Genomic DNA, 20679 nt, shown 5'->3' on the forward strand with positions numbered 1-20679 from the left:
CCTGAACCATTGAAATAACCTTTAGCATACGTGTACAATCAATAGGCTAAGACCGATTACTTACCTTCACGAGTATTGATGAGATCCTAACTCATGAGTAGACTTATTCAATACGACCTTCTGTAATATTACTATTGACGGGAATATCATAAGATGCGGTTCCTTACAAAGGCAGAGCGTAATGAAGGAATTATTGGAGCAAGGGTATATTTAAGATAAGTCTATTGATGTTTACTTTCTGCGGGTTGAACACGTCAATGACAACACACAATCGGAGGGGGGGGGGCGGAGATATAGAGATGAATAAGGTTTCCATGGGTAATGGGCCGAAATAAAATCAATAGGCGCTTAAAAAATCAAATCAAAGAATGCCATTTACTTACTGACTAGTAAAGAGGCAGACATGTAAGGGACATTAGAATACTGATAGTTTTGTGGCACTATTCTGGTTTACATGTACTCAAGATTTGGTTGCTTTAGTTTAAATAAAACACGAATCGACACATCTTCTTTTGTTTAAAATAATTAATCAACAGCTGTAATTATACATGACGTGATGGTAGATCAAATCCTGGTTAGGACATTAGATTTCAATTTTTGGGGATATTTCCTACGCAATTTCTGGGGAGATGTAATCATCGCTTGGAAGACTTTGGCACCCCCAAACCATAATCTTCAAATACAAAAAATAAACCAAATAAAATACTCAGAAAGACACAAAGATCCAGACATATTTCTCGTTCCATATTTTATACAAATACTCCTTCTTCCCTAGTCATATTCGAGCATGAAACGAGTTGCCTGAGCCAGCCAGGAAAACCAATGTCTTGGCCGAATACCATTGTCTTGGCTGAATACCTCAGACTAAAAAAAGGTAGTTAGGTCTAAAACGTCTATTCATTCTGTAGGTCCCCGTTACCAAGGAAATAAAGCCTAGAAAACTTGATTTGTTTGTCATTACTTATGGAATATTTTTAATGGCACGATTCTTTTATGAAAGTATTTAAAGCGAAATCTTGTCATATTGTTGCAAATAATTCTCACACACTCAAATACATCAGTGGCGTAGCAAGGTACTAGTAAGCCGGGTTCACGTATAAACTAGAAAGTGGAGTGCGACCCAAAAAAAAACAAAAAAAAAAGAAAAAGGAGTCATCCTGTATGTGTTAGTACATTTACAGAACGTATTCAAATGTATGTAAAGTTCCCCTTTCAGACCTTGTGATCTATAGGACAGATGATGCTAAGGTCATGTTTTTTTTTTGCCAACGGTTAAAAAGCAGGGTGTTGTGGCCAGCACAACGACCAACAGCATTTACTTTCCCAAACTAAAGTCAGGTACCCATAAGAGTTTGGTGGACTCGGATGCCCTAAAAAATACCAAAATTCATAATACCAGTTTAGGACCTCAGGTTCGGAAGCCAAGCGCTTAACGACTCAGCCACCGCGCCCCCTTTCTAATGTATGTAACCACTTCAGACGTTATAGTTTCATGACACTTAATAATTTTATGATTCCTTCCAACTAACAAACGATTAACTTTCAAGGACCCCTGTGGATCCCACTTTGTCATGGTCCAGGGCGAAATGAACCCCTTAGTACCGTGGTTGCCACGCCACTGCAAAGCTTTGAAAATGGCTTACCGTATTTCTCGCAAACGTATTCACCAACAACCAATCCTGGACTGAGCTTTCGTCAAACTCAGAGCTGTGCCTCTTTCTTCGCCTGGCATTGTCCCTCCATCCATAGCCGGACCCCATAGGGTGCATGAGCTTCCTGTTGACATAAGGCCACTTTGGGGGTTGTGCGACGGTCGCCTGCAGACTTGACAAATCGTGCTTAAGGTTTCTAATTTCGACTATACAGTAAGTGATGGAGATGATTAACGCTGCAGTAAGGCAGATGATGACGTAGCACAAACAGTTCATGCGGGCCTGCAATGAAGACACATACTTTGGAAGCGCTAACGCAGGCTGCTCCTTGCGTAATTTGCGTGTGTCTTCTGTTTTCTCTGAGCTGGCCGTGCACGACATGTCGCCATTTGAAATCAGATCGACATATGGAAAAGTATCATTCTCTGTGTTTTCCACGCGTTCCAGATATTTGATTTCTGAGTAACTCTTGCCTGGGTCTTTGGAATATTCTTTTTTTATTTTACCCACCATTCTAAAGAATAAAGAAAAATGAACATAATAAAATGTAAACTTCATGAAATAAGTATATAAGCTAAGTTATATGTAACAAGCTTACATAAGTACTTTTTAAATAAAATTTTTCGCAAAAAATATATAATCACAATAACAAACTCTGTTTAAACTTTTTTTTTTATATCGTGGAAGTAAAATTCAATAAATGCTATAAAGGATTGAAATTGAAAAAAAAAATACGGTATCGATTTAAGAAATCCTAAAGAAAAGTAACATATAAAAAAAGTTAAAGAGAATTCTACTGACACAAAATAATGCCAAAGACTTAACATAGTAAGAGATCAATGTTGTCAACTAAATAGGAAAAATTACTTTGTACGTCACCAATCAAATAGTTTCATTATGTGATTCTACAGGACTGAAAAGTGCACACAATTATTGCATCGTTTATTAAAATACTTTCCTTATCAATATGTAAGGGAACTCGGGTGAGTTCTTTACTACACTTACATATGGCTCGATAATCTAGGGTATGATTCTCAATTACACTTGTCAATACTTGCTTAACTCAAATACGAACACTTAGTATACATCAACTCTAACTCCTTATATTCATGAATATCGATAATACTTTAATACTTAATAAAGCACACAATTATATCACTCTTATGAAATACACAAAACACCAGCACCCTACTCAGACCAGGTCAGCTCTCCGACTACTAGACTGACCGCTAGAAACCTAATTGTCCCCCCTTGAAAATCCCGTGATAAAACAATTCACACCCCAACCAATAAAATAAACAAACACACACACAATCTCGCATCTTACACAACCCCGCTCTTGACACAAGACTTAATTCTGTACATCGGAGACACCAAATAGCCACCATGTATGAAACAAATAAAATAATAAAACTAGGCATGTCTATTCAAAGTGCAATTTATGATTTTTCTTAAACAAAAAAAATTTGTCACTTGATGTACGAATTTAACATTCTATAACTGATCAATATAATAGTGTGCACATTACCACTACATTTGATTGAATTTAATACAATGTGCTGTCCGATAATAAAATGTTAATTCACGCCCGTTCTTCTGTTGGAGAAGTTGATTCTAAAAAAGGTATACAGAAAAGGAAAATAACAAGCGAGCTAGGTCAAAACAATTTCATACTACAGATTAAATCTTCTTTTGGGAATATACTATTAAAATTAATTTATATTATGTGTTCACAGCCTGTGTTCAATCTCTTTATGATTTCAACCTGTGCATTAACATTATTTTGATTAGTAAAGAGGAACTTTGTTGGTTTTTCACTGAAACAAGTAATACCGGTAACACGGTGGAATCTGTGTCACCAGATATAGTGTCTGAAAATACAAAGACTCACACATAGTGTCTGAAAATACAAAGACTCACACATAGTGTCTGAAAATACAAAGACTCACACATAGTGTCTGAAAATACAAAGACTCACACAAAGTGTCTGAGAATACCAAGACTCACACATAGTGTTTGATAATACAAAGACTCACACATAGTGTCTGAGAATACCAAGACTCACACAAAGTGTCTGAGAATACCAAGACTCACACATAGTGTTTGATAATACAAAGACTCACACATAGTGTCTGAGAATACCAAGACTCATTTATTCCATCAATTCCGGCGTTGCACCTATTTAAAAAACAAAGCATTTAGAAAGTTTAAAGAGTTATCTGAATAGGTAAACTTGATTTAGTACATACATATTGAACATAAATAAAAAGCAGCACCAGGGACCACCATTTTAAACAAAACAAAGTAGTGAACTAAATGCGACGAAAAAAAGGGACTGCACCGACCGAGGCTCGAATAACTCGTTTCTGTGGTCACTGAGGTATCTATCCAAGGCACATTGAAAGAAAGGAATGGAGAAAGACGTTTGACAGATCTTGTGTGGTGCCCCAACGTTCTAACGGACTAAGGAATAGGTGAAAGTGGAGGTGAAGACCAAGGATTAAGAGTGAGGTCAAAGATCTATCTTAACGTTATACAACTTTGAACCATTGCTTTTAATAGTCTAGCAGCCAATCAATAACTACAGAATTAGAAGAATCCTAGTCATGAAATGTATATGTTAAAGAAAGAGTCTAGGTATTCAATACAAATACTAAATCTCAAACGAGGAATTCCAAAGAGGAATAAAATTGGCTCTTGTCCAGCATGGTGACCTTCCAACCATTTCTAAATAAAAGCGCATGCTAAGACGACAATATCATTCTCAATGCAATCATACACCTGTCTGCAGGGAACAGTACCAGTGAAAAGAAAGAGAAGCAGACATGAGAGGCGAAGGGAAGACAGATTCAATGAATGGACGGACGAGCCTGTCAATGAAAGAGACTATTCCTGTCAAAAGACACAAGGAATGAAGAGAAATGGCCGACTGATCAAGTGTGGTGCCCCAACTATCTAACAGTCTTATGAAGATGTAAAGGTGATGGCAATCAATTAAATGCTTTATTAAATTAGAGTTCAATCACTAGCCTTGACCAGATATCTGTATCCTGTAAATAGAAACTACTAGAATACCCTCAGTGTTCATCTATATTACATGGAAAGAATTGAAAAATTATTTCACACAAACCAATCAAGCAAAGCGGTTGTTGTGTACCAGTTTAGATAGAGAGTATGTTAGTTTTGGTTGATAAATAATATTGTGTATTTTTTTAGCTACGGTAATAGTAGTGACGTCGTCAGGCAGACGAATGACGTCATATAATAGGCGAACAAGAAGAACACTATGGCGATAGCTTAAAAGAAGGTAGTGTAGTATTAGAGATAGATAAATAGCGACGGAAAAGAGGACGAGACATCTCCCAGTTATGAATTAATGTATCATTTACAGCAGTAGAAAGTCTTTATCAAGTATATAGTGTTAAACTGTAATGTTTTTTATCTAATGTGGAATAGTGAATGAAATAGCAGTGAAGTTACATAAGTTACTAGCCAGAACTTGGTTCATAGTTAAAATAATTTTTATAAAAACTATTTTCGCTAACTTTACCATTTTTAACAAAATATAAAATTAGTATACAGAGTAAGCTGGTAGATTTATTGTAGTATACATGAATAATGAATCAAGTCAATCAGCTATTGCCTTATTTCTTATTCAGGCAACATAGTTAAAGTACGCATCCAAGTCCAAAAGAGTTCTATCAATGGAATCAACTTCATTAACAAACGTGGCAAACATGTAGATTACGTTGCACATCCATCACATGTAAACTAGATAACAAAGCTGTCAAGTAAGCATTCATTCTCATCCAAACATATTAGTTTCTCTTAAAACATTCTTTCAGAATCAAATAAAGGTTTATTTGATGTTGCACTGACACTTTTATCAACAGAACTGATAACAACTCTAACAACAAGCACTCTTGTTGTATTCCATTGGCGATATCGAATGGAATTTAAAAGGTTTGGATTTCTGATATGCAAGATTAAAGTTATAAAAAATTAAATAATTAAGATCTGTCTTTTTTAAAACATTAGTTTTCTGTGATATTAATGATGAAGGCAATTTTTCTGTATGTTTTGATATCATTTTTTTACGGCGTCATTGATTTATGAACAAACAAAAATACTGGGACATATCTTTTGAGTATTTTCTTTTTCAAGTTTTGGCTTTTCTTCCCTAGCAGTTATCAGCGAAACCTCACTTCCCTTTCGCTAATCTTGTTTTCAAAGGAACTATCAAGCAAGGTCAATGGTGTGCGAGCGAGACGACATGGACGCTGAATGGGCATTGACACAGACCACAGAAGAAGCAAGCTTGCGTGATCAATTCCTTTAGCAACATCAACATGGAGTCGGGCCGCATTGATTTGGAAGCCCTAGTCCCACTTCAGCCTAGAGGGACGCTGGTTATCTCCACACACAGGACTTTTTTTTGTCTTCACTCACACACACACACACACGATTATTTTTTGTGAGGGTTCCGGAAGAAACAGCGGGAAAGGGGTGGTCATAATTTGTAATTTTGGTCATAAGACATTGTGATATAACGAAGGGCGAGCAAACCTTTTCTTTGCTGTGTGGTCCAGCGCAAAGGAAATAGGTGTGTATGTGTTGGTCAATCTATTGTGTCCGTGGTACTGGGGGATGTATGAACATTTAAAAAAAAACAGCTTGCACTTAATAAATAAATAGATTTAGTCAGTGCCAGATTTTAAATGTTGAGGCAATCAGCAGAATTTTCTATCGTGGGGGAGGATGTACCTTCCAAAAGTTTCAATACAAATTTAAATAATAATGTTAATAAATCTATAAGCATGGTGTATTTATGAGAAAGAAAATTGAGTACTTCTAAATGTAAATATCATTTTCTTTCCTTTTGAATTTTTAATAAGCTTATTCTCAAAATCTGTATAACCTATTTTTGAAAGGTAAAGACCCTCTTTAAGCGCAAGGCTCAGTGTGGCTGCACGTCTTAGCACAGTCGTAAATCCGGCACAGGATCTAGTTAGTGTTGAATTCTAGCCAAGGCTAGTTTTGTATGTTCAAGCTGTATGACTTTGGCTTCTATATTCTCCAACACATTAAAACGTCTTCTAGTTGCCATGTTGTAGTTTTAATGTTTTCATTTCTATTTTTGTTTGTTTGATATAGTTTTGGGTGGGAGAATTTTTTGACATGAGTTTTTGACATGAGCTATTTAGATAAGTGGGCTAATGTTTCTTTCTATACAAAATCTTTAATATCTGCAGACATTTGGGCGTTGTTCATACACATATATCGGAATCATCTTCATGCCTGACTTGAACGAGTGATAGAGACTTTCTTCTATCTCATTCACTTCAATGATTAAAATTGCAATGTTATGTCTGGATTTAAGTTACAATAGAAACGCTTGACATTTGGAACATCCAAAGTCCTAAGTGATATATATATTGCGGCCTACGATATGAGCCATTATGAGTAAGATAAATATTTGTCAATTAAGTGGTCAAGCTCAAATGCTAGGTTTAAGTGAAGATATACTTACTGTTGTTAATAAAGATTAAACCATTTTATTGTTTCATAAGTTTCTAAAAGTACATTCCATCAGACCCATTTAAACTCTTCGATTGTGTCAAAAGAATGAGGGAGTCAATTATAGGGTTTGGCACCAAATAGAGTGGAAAAGATTTATGTAAATAGTGGGGGAAAAAGAGAAAGAATTGAATAGAAAAGAATGTCACTCACTTTTTCGGTGCATTTTTTTTATTTCTAAATTTTTCTGATCTTATTTATCGTTGTGTCCTCTAAACGCCATCGTTAAAATTCGCATATCTGCATCGTTTTAATAAGTATTTTCCACTGACCTATATATATATATTATATCATATATAGGTCTGTGATATTTGCTTACTGTTCTTGACCAAAATGGATTCATTCTCACTACGACATAGATCTAGAATAGTTATTAATATTATTTTTATTATTATTCATTATTTGAGGGCAATTGTGCCGTTCCGTATGTTTAAAAAGCAACCCCTATTTTCTATCTCTACTCTTCATTCTTGGTCCCATTTCATCGTGTACAACCTGCTGGGTAGGAAGTGTACAACCTGCTGGGTAGGAAGTGTACAACCTGCTGGGTAGGAAGTGTACAACCTGCTGGGTAGGAAGTGTACAACCTGCTGGGTAGGGAGTGTACAACCTGCTGGGTAGGATGTGTACAACCTTCTGGGTAGGAAGTGTACAACCTTCTGGGTAGGAAGTGTACAACCTGCTGGGTAGGGAGTGTACAACCTGCTGGGTAGGAAGTGTACAACCTTCTGGGTAGGAAGTGTACAACCTGCTGGGTAGGAAGTGTACAACCTGCTGGGTAGGGAGTGTACAACCTGATGGGTAGGACGTGTACAACCTGCTGGGTAGGAAGTGTACAGCCTGCTGGGTAGGAAGTGTACAACCTTCTGGGTAGGAAGTGTACAACCTGCTGGGTAGGAAGTGTACAACCTGCTGGGTAGGGAGTGTACAACCTGCTGGGTAGGAAGTGTACAACCTGCTGGGTAGGAAGTGTACAACCTGCTGGGTAGGGAGTGTACAACCTGCTGGGTAGGGAGTGTACAACCTGCTGGGTAGGAAGTGTACAACCTGCTGGGTAGGAAGTGTACTTTTGAGTTTTGATTTGATTTTTATTTTCTTGTGGTCAAAACTGTGAACAACGTCAATAAATTAGTCACAGTCTAAATCTGGATAGATTAGTCTTTTAACGTGATTAAGTATTGATTATTTCCGTAATCATACAAAGACAACGTTACTTCTTTGATGCCACGCTATTCAATAAAAACATGCCGCCTTTATAATGAGCTAATGTAATTCATTCATTTCACATCTTTTTTGCTTTATTAGCTTCAAAGCATATTCTTTTTTTTACCCATACTATATCTCCTTTTCTGTCACTACCTCTCTTTCTCTCTCTCTCTCTCTCTCTCTCTCTCTCTCTCTCTCTCTCTCTCTCTCTATCTATCTATCTATCTCTCGAATGCGGAAATTCCCGCTGAAGCATTGCTTTAAAAACGACGTAAGTTACATTTAATTTTAATATTGACAAATTCTAAGGTTTACTGAATGGCTAATTAGATAGAAGATTAGATAAGAAAGACATAAACTATCCAATTTCTAGGAAAAATTTGAAGCTATTTCGGTTCAGCCAGTTACCACCAACTAGCAATGAAGAGATGAAAATCTAATAGTTGAAAATACGTTGCCAAATATAGGTAGACCATAATAGTTACAATAACTAAAAAACATTAAAAAACATAAACTAAACAATAGAATTACATTAGCATGTACACTGTATTATTACTAATGAATGCAAGGTGTGTCCTATCAATACAAACATCCGTAACTAAAATATATGCTTTAGCTCATTATAGCCTCATACTAAAGACATTTTTTTTTTCCTGAGCTCAATGAGTTCATTTAAAAATCGCATTTTTTTTTAATCCATTTATCTTCAACGTATTGACAAGTGTGTATCTTAATATAAGCCCCTCATTGGAGAGCGTGAATATAATAGGGATCTATGCTATAGATGCAAGCATGCAGAACGTGAAAGCATACAATTAGGGAAACTCCCAACTGAATTGTTCTGCTTTTCAGCATAAAGAAATCAAAGGCTGAAAATAATTAGCTTTAATGATTAGAAATATGCTCAGAAACAAAGACGGTGCTAGGTTGGAGCTGAGAGGCTTGGAAACAAATACAACTGGGGCCTTTCAGATTCATTATAATTTTTTTGCTTTAAATTTTAAAAAATTATTTTATTTGCTGTACCGCGGTGGCCTTTCCTATCCTAGTCGTGTGGTATGCGCGCTGGACTGTCGTTTGGACTTCTTGATGCTCCTAAGTTCATACACCGCCCGCTCATCCCCCGTCGTCCTGCGGGACGTTTGGACTAGGAAGTAAATTAACTTCAACTCTGAGGGTCCGAAACATGTCAAACATTGTACGAACATTCCCTGGCAGTAGTTTAAAACTCCGTCAAATGTTATCTATTTGAAAAGACATGCATTTTTAAAGCTGTAGAAATCAATGTCCGAAATGGTTAACTTAATGTCAGTCATGGGAACAGTTTTGAGACAGAGAAGCGGTAGGCCTACTAAATACAAAAATATCCTCGGTGACAACCAAGACAAGGCGTAGTGCTCTCGGAATAAATTAATGAGACACGTGAAGACGCTGTTGGGTGATACAAGGCGGTAAGTGAATCAAATTGACGTCTGTTAAAAATATATTTATTATGACAGGGCGACAGGAGTGCACCCACTCTCCCCCGGATGTGGTAGCCTCGTTATGAGAAATGTGGACACAACATCGCAGTGAAGGACAAACGAACGGGGAGGGGGGGGAGGATTGGATGGCGAGGAGGGCTCGAGAAGGAGAGGTGTTTAGATAGGAGAGAGAAGAAGAGAGAGAGAGAGAAAGAGAGAGAGAGAGAAGCTAACTTAAGTAGGGATTTTGCAGACACCCAAATATTGAAGAAAAAGATTTTTTTTTTCATTTAGGCAGAGAACGAGAGTTGAGACGTGAATATGACTGTGTTTGCTTAGATGGACGGAACGATAGAGAGAGTCTACGGTTTGTAATAGAAATAGAGACAACGAATGATAGGGGACATTTATTCATATATAAGCCTACCAAATCTACACCGTGTTTCCATATTAGCTGATAGGTTTAGACAATACTAAGGCCCTGGCCACTCGACCGTGTCATTTAGAGAATCCCTAATGAGTTTACTTATTAATCATTTAATTAATGAAATAGTAATTAGGTAATCTATATAAACAGATACTTTTGACCTATGAAATGCTATATGCCTCACATCCCCCAAACACCCCTCACTCACACACACACACAAACTAATTGCTATACAGTGTTTTCTTGCATATCAAGAAGTAATTATTTTGTTTTATTTTACGTTCTAGACCTGTTTGGCATTTATTGAAATTGTTGAGACCAAATAGCAGAATAAAATATAATCCTATGGAAAGCTAGATCTCTGGTTTCATCCATGCAGAGGGCTTAGTTGTTCCCAAGTACATGATAAATACAACAGGTTTCACTTTTTTTTTCGTCGCCCCCAAGTAAGAAAGTTAATGTTAGGTTTTTTTTTTTTTTTTTGTTTGCAGTTTTTAAAGTTATCCTTAAAATACGTTTACATTTAACATTAAGTGATATCTTTACATTCTAGTTAAATTTGGGTTTTCATTTTAAACCCAATTTCTATGTTAATATCTCAACGTGGTAGATCAACTGTTCAAACTTATGTAGCCCTTGATATTATTTTTAGCACTCCCTCACAAAACAAAATTTGAGAACGGGATATAAAGAAACGAATACTCTTTCAAGCTAACACAAGAAAATATAGCCCAGTTCTGGTTTCTAAAGAAGTAGTGTTGGAAATATTACACTCAGTTTCAAGACATTATGATACAAGTTCTGAACTGATAACTCTTGGTTTTAGAGATTTATTATATATTTCGGAACTGATAACTCTTGGTTTTAGAGATTTATTATATATTTCGGAACTGATAACTCTTGGTTTTAGAGATGTATTATATATTTCTGAACTGATAACTCTTGGTTTTAGAGATGTATTATATATTTTTGAACTGATAACTCGAGGTTTTTTAGAGATGTATTATATATTTTTGAACTGATAACTCGAGGTTTTTAGAGATGTAAACTGTTAAACTGATTACTCGAGGTTTCTGAAGATGTATTATATACTTTATAACTGACCACTCGAGGTTTCTATAAACTAATGTATGCTATACTGTTGAAATGACCACGCAACAAACCTTATAGAATCTAGTCAAGACATGTTACCGATGATGTCCATCCTGAACAAAACACAATAATTGAATTATCTTTGGGTCCAGACATTGGGCAATACTTGGACCAGCTAATGAGTCTATGGAAATGATTAGTAGAGACAAGAGTCTTTTTTTTTTATATACACCGAAAGATCTTTGGTTAGACACGGCATGAACAGACTAGAGAACAATTCCAGTTGACACGTTATTGATTACATAATATACACTCGACATTGCTGTTCTTGTTTGCTTTAATAATTTATAATAATAACTGTCAATATTTTTAAATGCGTTTCTCTGTATAGAAATAAAGTCGATTAACTTATGATAATAAGGAAAGTATTAGGCTACTCACTAAACATAAAAATACATGTATGCTTTGTCACTATGGTGCTCAACTATCTCTTCTTGTTATGGGAATCATTGTTAGGCAAATTTTCTCCATGGTTGATGCTGTCTGATTTTCCTTCTATGACAATGTTTTAAAACATTTACTAGTGATAACTCAACCCACACACACACACACACTTTTCACAAAGTTTATATCAACTCAGTCTGTCTGTCTGTCTGGTCAAAAGTTTGAACACGTTATTTCTCCCACTCCCAATCTCGGATCTAGTTGAAACTTTGCACATTTATTTATTGGAGCGAGCAATACGTAAATAAATAAAAAGTAATTGATCAATTAGTCGTTTAATTACTGCTTATTAATTAATTGTGATAGCAACAAGGGAAACTAACCCTTCAATAGTCACATATATTGTTAAATATGTAGGGTTTTGTCCCCTTAAATAATTGTAGATTTTTTATCTCTCACACCTCCTCTAAGATCAAGTTGAAACTTCGAAAAAAATTTTTTTACTTAGCACAACATGGATCCAGTAAAAAATTAACAAATTAGTTAATTAATTATTAATAATTACTTTTTTGTTTGATATCGAAAAAGGGAAATAACGTCTACATTCTTTGGACTTTTTACCCATAGATAACCTTTTTTAAAAAGAATTTTTTTTTATTTTGATTTTTTGTTGCTGTTTTTGTTTTCTATCCCCACCCCTTCAATGTGAGCGTCGTCTGCAAATACCTCGTTATTGACTAAGAACTTACAGACATTTCATCTCCAATCCCACTTAGGCCAAGGGAGGCCTCCAAAGAGACTGAGGCCCTGGAGGTACCCTATTAGACTGGGGCCGAAGGAGCACGCCAATAAAACTGAAGCCGTGGGAGGCCTCCAATGAGACTGAGGCCCTGGAAGGTACCATATAAACTGGGGCCGAAGGAGCACGCCAATAGGACTGAAGCCGTCGTGGGAGGCCCCAATAAGACTAAGGCCCTGGGAGGTACCCAATAAGACTGGGGCCGAAGGAGCACGTCAATAAGACTGAAGCCGTGGAAGGCCCCCAATGTGACTGAGGCCCTGGAAGGTACCCTATTAGACTGGGGCCGAAGGAGCACGCCAATAAGACTGAAGCCGTGGGAGGCCCCCAATGAGACTGTGGCCCTGGGAGATACCCTATTAGACTGGGGCCGAAGGAAGACGCCAATACGACTGCAGCCATGGGAGGCTCCCAATGAGACTGAGGCAGTGGGAGGCTGCACAGTCTGCACTGCCATAATACCGGCCCTTTGTGTGGCTTTTCACGTCTCAAGAGACGATCTTCTCCCTTTGCAACTTCTAGTGCGACTTAAAATGCCAATTCTTGATGCATAGCTTCGGACACAGGTTGGGCATATGTAATTACCAGGTGCCGTTGCATTTTTACCCTTCTTTCTACTACTGTTGTGTATGGCATCTGCAATCTGGGACCCTTCCTTTATGCTCGCTCTCCATGTGGATCTATCCAGTGCCACTTTTTCCCAGCTGCTAGTGTCGATTTCGAAGATCTTCAAGTCACGTTTGCATACATCAGTATACCGTAAAAGTGGGCGACCGGCGGCTCTCCTGCCTTCTATTAGATCGCCATAAAGAATGTCTTGTGGATGTCGACCTTCTTGCATTCTATGAACGTGGCCAAGCCAGCCAAGGCGTCTGCTGCTGATAACACAGCGTATGTCCTGGCATCCTGCTCTTCGTAGCACCACAGGCCCTGCTCCTATGAATACTTAATGACAAAGATGTCCTCTTTAACAGTTGACGTAGACGTTTAAACCAACACTCAAGTGTTTAAAATCATCGTGATGTTTAGATGTCAAGTCTAATCAAATAAAATATTTCCGAAAGTGACAGTTTCCATTTTTGTCTTTGGTCTCACTAATCAAAACTAATCAATTTGTTTAAGAGACAAACACATAAAGAATGTGATAGGAAGTGAGAGAGAAAAAGTCAGAGAGAGAGAGAGAGAAATAACGAAAAAAGACCTAAGAAAAGGAGCGAGAGATAGAGAGCGTGAGAGAGAGAAATAACTTATTTAACGTAAGTACCATAAAGAGATTAAATCTCCAAATCTCAACAAATCATTTACCAACAAAGAAAAAAAAAAGTTAATTTATGATTAGAAGTGATAGCAATTCAATAAAAATCACTTAAATTAAATTGATATAATTGTGATACTAGACTTTTGTATAGCCGTAATATGGATTCACAGCTAATATAAATTTACAATCCCATTTTGCACATTCATTGGGAATGAATCAAATCATTTGTTGTGTAAAGTAAACTGATTCGAGGCTTTAATCTTATATTTTCTACTGGTGGCTGCATTTTTATTCTTTAAAAAAAGCGTAGCACATTGAAATTTAACTATTGCTATTGTAACTAATAATAGATTCTTTGTTTTATGTTATCTTATAGGTTACAGAAGTTACTTCAAAAAAGAAGATAATTATGCCCTACATTTCATGTGTCAATCTTGTCATGCATGTTAATCAATGACTTAAGCTCTGTTAAACATGCAAGGATAATGTCAATTTCAGTTGAATGTTTAACTTAAAAAATAATAGGACAAATGAAAACACTCTGGATCTGTTATGAAAAACTGACAATAAAATATACATTAAACAAAAAAAAAAAGTTATTCCCTAAATTCGAAGCATAAAAGATGATGTTAATTTATTTTACACATTTAAATTTTAGTGGTACAACATTTTCATTTCTAATAATCTTAAAATAACAAAGGGTAGTGTTTCTGAATCACACCATCTTCTGTTTTAGACAAAAAATTCTTCTTCAATTTATATAATTCGTCTTCTTCTATAATTCTATGTATCTATGAGTAAGGCTGAGCACGTAACCCGTATGGGAGACGAACGTATGTCAAAGGCAGTCTTTTTTGGTGAGCTTAAAGGTGGTCGACGTAACAGAGGTGCCCCACGGAAACGCTTCAAATATCAGCTTAGGCGCCAACTTGCCTTAGCTGACCTAGAAGAGAGTACCTGGCTGCATGCTGGAGGTCACTCACAAAGGCCGCGGGATCCACATTTGAGACCAAAAGAAAATCCGCTGCCGAGGACAGATGCAGACGGCGAAAAGAAAATCTTAATCGACCACCGGGGACAATGTTTATGCTTGCCCTGGTGGTCGATGTGGCAAAATATGTAGGTCACATCTGGGGCTGCGCAGCCACGGGAAATACTGCATTCCTCATTAATCTTCGGACTCAAAGACAAGCCTTATTATTATTAATAGTATAACGATGTACAAATAAGCACGTTTGACTATTATAAAAATAGGTGACGTGGACGTTCCATAAGGGATAAAGTTTATTTCGTCTTTCAATGGTGAGGCGAAAAAGATCCAAACTCGAGCCCATTGAGCAGACAGTACAAAGCTCATGCCAAATTAGTAATTGTTGTAATAATTGAGACTAAGTCTCTTGTAACTCTAGGTCAACGGAAACTCCCCTAAGCCGGTCTGTTAAAATTGTTGTTTCTGAAATGGATGAAAGCAAATGCCACTTTTTAGCACCTGTTTTCAGTGGTTCAAGTCGCATTACATCGAGACCAATAGTCATAGAAGACCTGACCACTGACCTGCAACCACGCAAACTGTGGGCAGTGGAGACCAATGGCTCGTTGCCACGTCACAGGTTTCTACTACGTGGACACGAGCTATTGGTTCTAAGCAGCCCACGGGTTGCAACGTTGCTGGTCAGTGTTAAAGCCTTGTATCTCGAATGGTCTCGATTACATTAGGACTAAAGGCGAGCCCAAAAACAAAGCACCCTGAGGAAAGCCCGGCATTGTCCTTTTCTGTACTACAGCGGTTGGGAGGGTGTCCGTTATCAGTGGCCAGTGCTACATGAAATACAGTCACTGCACTCGCCTATATAGAAACACCAAGAAAGATCTGAACGCACGTGATCAGAAATCAATGTCTCTGGCTAATACTTTAATGTGGCCAAGCAAAAAAATAAATTGAAACTTAAACAACAACAAAAATTATCAGTTAAAAAAAAAAAAGATTAAAAATGAATCTTCGCTCGAAGTAATTGTGGCCGTTAATGAAATTTGATTATACAGGATTCCATCAAGGAAAACGAAAACAGAAATAGATGTAAGAAAAAGGAGGAACAATTTAACCTCAGTAACTTCTAGACGCTGTTATGTATGTTACTCAGAACAATTTAACCTCAGTAACTTCTAGACGCTGTTATGTATGTTACTCAGAACAATTTAACCTCAGTAACTTCTAGACGCTGTTATGTATGTTACTCAGAACAATTTAACCTCAGTAACTTCTAGACGCTGTTATGTATGTTACTCAGAACAATTTAACCTCAGTAACTTCTAGACGCTGTTATGTATGTTACTCAGAACAATTTAACCTCAGTAACTTCTAGACACTGTTATGTATGTTACTCAGAACAATTTAACTTCAGTAACTTCTAGACGCTGTTATGTATGTTACTCAGAACAATTTAACTTCAGTAACTTCTAGACGCTGTTATGTATGTTACTCAGAACAATTTAACCTCAGTAACTTCTAGACGCTGTTATGTATGTTACTCAGAACAATTTAACTTCAGTAACTTCTAGACGCTGTTATGTATGTTACTCAGAACAATTTAACCTCAGTAACTTCTAGACGCTGTTATGTATGTTACTCAGAACAATTTAACCTCAGTAACTTCTAGACGCTGTTATGTATGTTACTCAGAACAATTTAACCTCAGTAACTTCTAGACGCTGTTATGTATGTTACTCAGAACAATTTAACCTCAGTAACTTCTAGACGATGTTATGTATGTTACTCAGAACAATTTAACCTAAGTAACTTCTAGACACTGTTATGTATGTTACTAAGAACAATTTAACCTCAGTAACTTCTAGACGATGTTATGTATGTTACTCAGAACAATTTAACCTAAGTAACTTCTAGACACTGTTATGTATGTTACTAAGAACAATTTAACCTCAGTAACTTCTAGACGCTGTTATGTATGTTACTCAGAACAATTTAACCTAAGTAACTTCTAGACGCTGTTATGTGTGTTACTCAGAACAATTTAACCTCAGTAACTTCTAGACGATGTTATGTATGTTACTCAAAGACTAGCACATCTATGTTGGAGATAAACTAGCCAATGTCTAGGACGCTAAATTGAGCTTGCGTGTTGTCAACTAAAAAAAATAGAATTGGGCTCTAATTGTAACACTATCCCAATGCATGGCACTCTTCCCATCAAACCTTCTACAGGTAATAGGGCTATTACTTAGTTGCCCATTTGTATTGATATAAGTTTGAAGTCATAGAGTGAAAGTCTAATGTCTCCTTTATATTGAAATTATTCTTTTGAGTTTAGAAAATTGGTATGAGCGGTTCAAAAAATATGCACAATATATATATATATATAATTCTCTTCATGGCTCAAGAGTTTGGGCAAGAAATAAAGGAAAGATCACTCTTTTATTTCTGCAAGTCGGACTAGTGTTACCCAACGAAAAAATAAACCAAGGGGAGGGGAGAACAAGTAGTTATCGCCAGTCACAAAATAGCAAGGCCGATCTTAACCGTTGTGACCAAGAAGTTATGGAAAGATCACTCTTTTTTTTATTTCTACCCCACGTAGTTTTAGCGTCGAAAAAAAAGAGGAGGGGGGAGGAGAACAAGTAACTACTCTATATTCACCCGTCACTAAATAGCAGGGCCGGACTTAACCGTTGTGGGGCCCTATACGAAACGGATTTCGCGGGGCCAAGTTTGGGTAGGGATACGGATAATAAGTGAAATTTAAGAGTTTTTAATAAGAAAATAAATTCGTCTTTTCATTTTATTCATTCTTTACTACGTACAGAACTACTTTACTACTTGCGTGTAGCTAAGTCATACAGTACAGCATAAAAAAATTATTTCCTGCATAGATCACGCTCAATAGCAAGATTTACCAAATGTTTCAATCTACCTACGAGAATTATTGACCTCAAGTAATTCTTCATTAGTTTGAGGCGCGAGAAGCTTCTTTCATCAGATTACACAATTACGGGTAATGCATAGCCTAATGCCGTTTTTATTTATAACGCGTAGGATTAGCGTTTTCCATATTAAATAACACCCCAAAACGACAATTTTTGTCTATATACTTTTGGAATTATTTTTTTTCAGTTTTCAAAGATTTTAATAATTTCCGGAGATTTCATTGACTTTTTCGTATATTTTGCAATTCTTACTCTTTGCAATTTCAGGAGATTTCAATGAGAATCTGGTAAATCAGGAGGCTGTGGGAATTCTGTTATAAGTAATAAAATGGTTTAATTTAATAATTTACACTTAGAATTAGTGCGGGTCCTTTGAAAGTGCGGGGCCCACTGCGGTCGCATAGGTTGCATTGGCCTAAGGCCGGCCCTGCAAAATAACGGCGTATGCTACTAGTACATTTTCAATAACAGCTTATGAACACGTCCTTGAGTTTGTACACCGGATACACTAGCTGCTATTTACAGTTTGTCCGCCATGTATGAGAATCTTCACAGGGCCGGGCGGTGCACAGGCAAAGTAGGCAGCCGCCTAAGGCCTCCAATCGGTAGAGGCTTTGAACAGGACTTAGGTGAAAATAAATTGTAGACAAAAAAAAGCGAAACATGAATCAAATCTCAAACATAGCAGATCTCTATTGCTGTAAGTCTCCTAGCCTCAACCTAAGTCTCTCCTCTTAAACTACATTTGTTAGAAGAGCATCGTTTTCTTCTTTTCGTGAAATGTCCAAACATTATTTGTCGTCTTGTAATCATGAATCGTCCTTGAAGCACATTTAACGTATTTGTTGATTTAGATCTAGATACAGGAAGGTTTTTAATTCAATGCGTATTTTTGGGTCTTAATTTTTTTTTTCTTTTTCATTTTGGAGCCACAGTAGGGCCTCCAATTACATAAGTCCGGCCCTGATCTTCAACAATCCTTGCTGCTACTAGATTTAATACTTCACATTTTGGATTGTGAGTATTGCCAACCCTATTACACATGTTTAGGCAAAACAAAATTGTTTATAAATTTTCATTTTTATGCAAGTAAAAAATATTCATTTGCTATGATTCATGAGATTCGACTCGAACTGCAAGAAGAAATAAGCTTATCTTTATATCAACTTTGTTCGTCCGTCTGTCTGTCTGGTGAAAGTATTTTACACGTTTTATTTCTGCTACTTCCTATTCTCGGATCATGTTGAAACTTTCCACAATTAATCATTGTCGATGAAAACATGAGTAAATAAAAAAAAAACAATTAGTTAATCAATTAGTCGTTATTAGTTAATTTAGTTTTATACGAAAAATGTGCAAAGATAACGGAAGATAAAGCCTTCTAATAGAGATGTGCCAGCCATTGAATAGTGTTCTCTTCTCAAATACGCACTCCGACAAACATTGAAAACTGTCTACCTGTGACAATAATCACTGAAAGTTCCTTTAATATAAGCGAGTTTTTTTTTTTTTTAAAGTACTTAATACATTTAGCTTGTTTTATTTTTGTTTTATTTTTCTATCCACATTAAACATGTTCGTACAAGGATGCACAATCCGCAACTAGCAACAATGTTGGTCTATCCAGTGTACTAAATCCGGAAGTAGTTTAATACATGATCTAATATTTGTGAGCACTTTTACAGCAGTGCAGAATTAGCTTTTAAAGTTCTTTCGCTTGTTGCTCAAATTAATTTGTATTATTTTATAGGTAACATTAATCTTTCAATATGGCGTCTTTACAATGTCTAGTTTGCCTGTTTATGTCAAACTATATCAATCTTCTTATTTTCAGTTTTCCCTATATTATTTAGATAACATTATATTGCTTTCATAAGGCTTTCAGTTTATAACTTCCTATAGAAGATTTCATAGCTCAAGAACGTATACGAGATTATAAGTTCTTACAGTAAGCTAGGTGCACATTATGTGATTAACTTTTGGTGTCAACATCCTCAATAGTGTAACCATGTTGACATAGTGTTTGTCTGGGTTACTAAGGTAGCAGATTTTTTACACCACTTTTTATAGTTACATGACGATTATTGACACAAAATAGCCGTACAAAATATTATTATATAATTAGTTTAGTTAAAGTTTTCATTGTTGAACTCATCCAATGTTAGATGAAGTACCCTGAGTCAGAGTCAGAGTCACAGCCAGTGACAGATTCAGAGTCTGGAAATCCTTCAACCTTGAAAAAGTGTAAATTATATTTCTATGATTTCAAGTGGTTCTGTAATATAATGTAATGTTCCCCTTTCAGACCTTTGCAATCTATGGGGCAGATGATGTAAAGGTTATCTGTTTCTGTGGCCCACGGTAAACGAGGGTGTCATGTGGCCAGCACAACGACCAACCGCCTTTGCTTTTCCCCAACTAATGGCATGTACCCATTAAAGCTGGGTGGATTCAGAGACGCCCAAAGATCCCGAAATTAAAAATACCGGGATTCACCAGGATTCGAACCTGGGTTCCCCAGGCTCGGAAGCCAAGCGCTGTACCACTCAGCCACTGTGCCTCCAAGATGGTTCTGCACTTACTTAGAAATGTAACTTTTCATCCGTCAGGTTTAGTTCTGTTTAGTGTACGCGGCACAAAGTTGGTTGAGCATTTCGTTACTTGCACTTTATACATCATATATAAACCATGGTGTTAGGTGTCTATCTGTTATATATAGAAATCAATCCCGTTTAATTTGTCTTCATGAAACGTGGCATGAAAAATCCTCAGATCTTATTGGAGGCCGAAAGATATATTAGAACCCACACACAATCACACCT

The 20679-nt window shown here is 36.6% G+C and overlaps 1 protein-coding gene and 1 long non-coding RNA gene across 4 annotated transcripts in view; one reads left to right on the plus strand and one right to left on the minus strand.

The window, feature by feature from the left end:
* Positions 1-20679, minus strand: part of LOC106053806 (collagen alpha-1(XXI) chain-like) — an 80930-nt gene that overhangs the window by 51048 nt on the left and 9203 nt on the right. For all 3 annotated transcript variants that reach the window (XM_056034965.1, XM_056034957.1, XM_056034947.1), the window contains exon 2: positions 1644-2166. In XM_056034965.1, the coding sequence (XP_055890940.1) occupies positions 1644-2165 (522 nt within the window). In that variant the 5' untranslated portion in view covers position 2166. The remainder of the gene's footprint in view (positions 1-1643; positions 2167-20679) is intronic.
* LOC106051625 (uncharacterized) lies at positions 4920-6810 on the plus strand. Its single transcript, XR_008778854.1, has 4 exons — positions 4920-4959; positions 5312-5443; positions 5546-5615; positions 5886-6810. It is a non-coding gene; the product is annotated as an uncharacterized LOC106051625 (long non-coding RNA).

This window comes from Biomphalaria glabrata, chromosome 1 (assembly GCF_947242115.1).
Source record: "Biomphalaria glabrata chromosome 1, xgBioGlab47.1, whole genome shotgun sequence".
NCBI classification, from domain to species: Eukaryota; Metazoa; Mollusca; class Gastropoda; family Planorbidae; genus Biomphalaria; species Biomphalaria glabrata.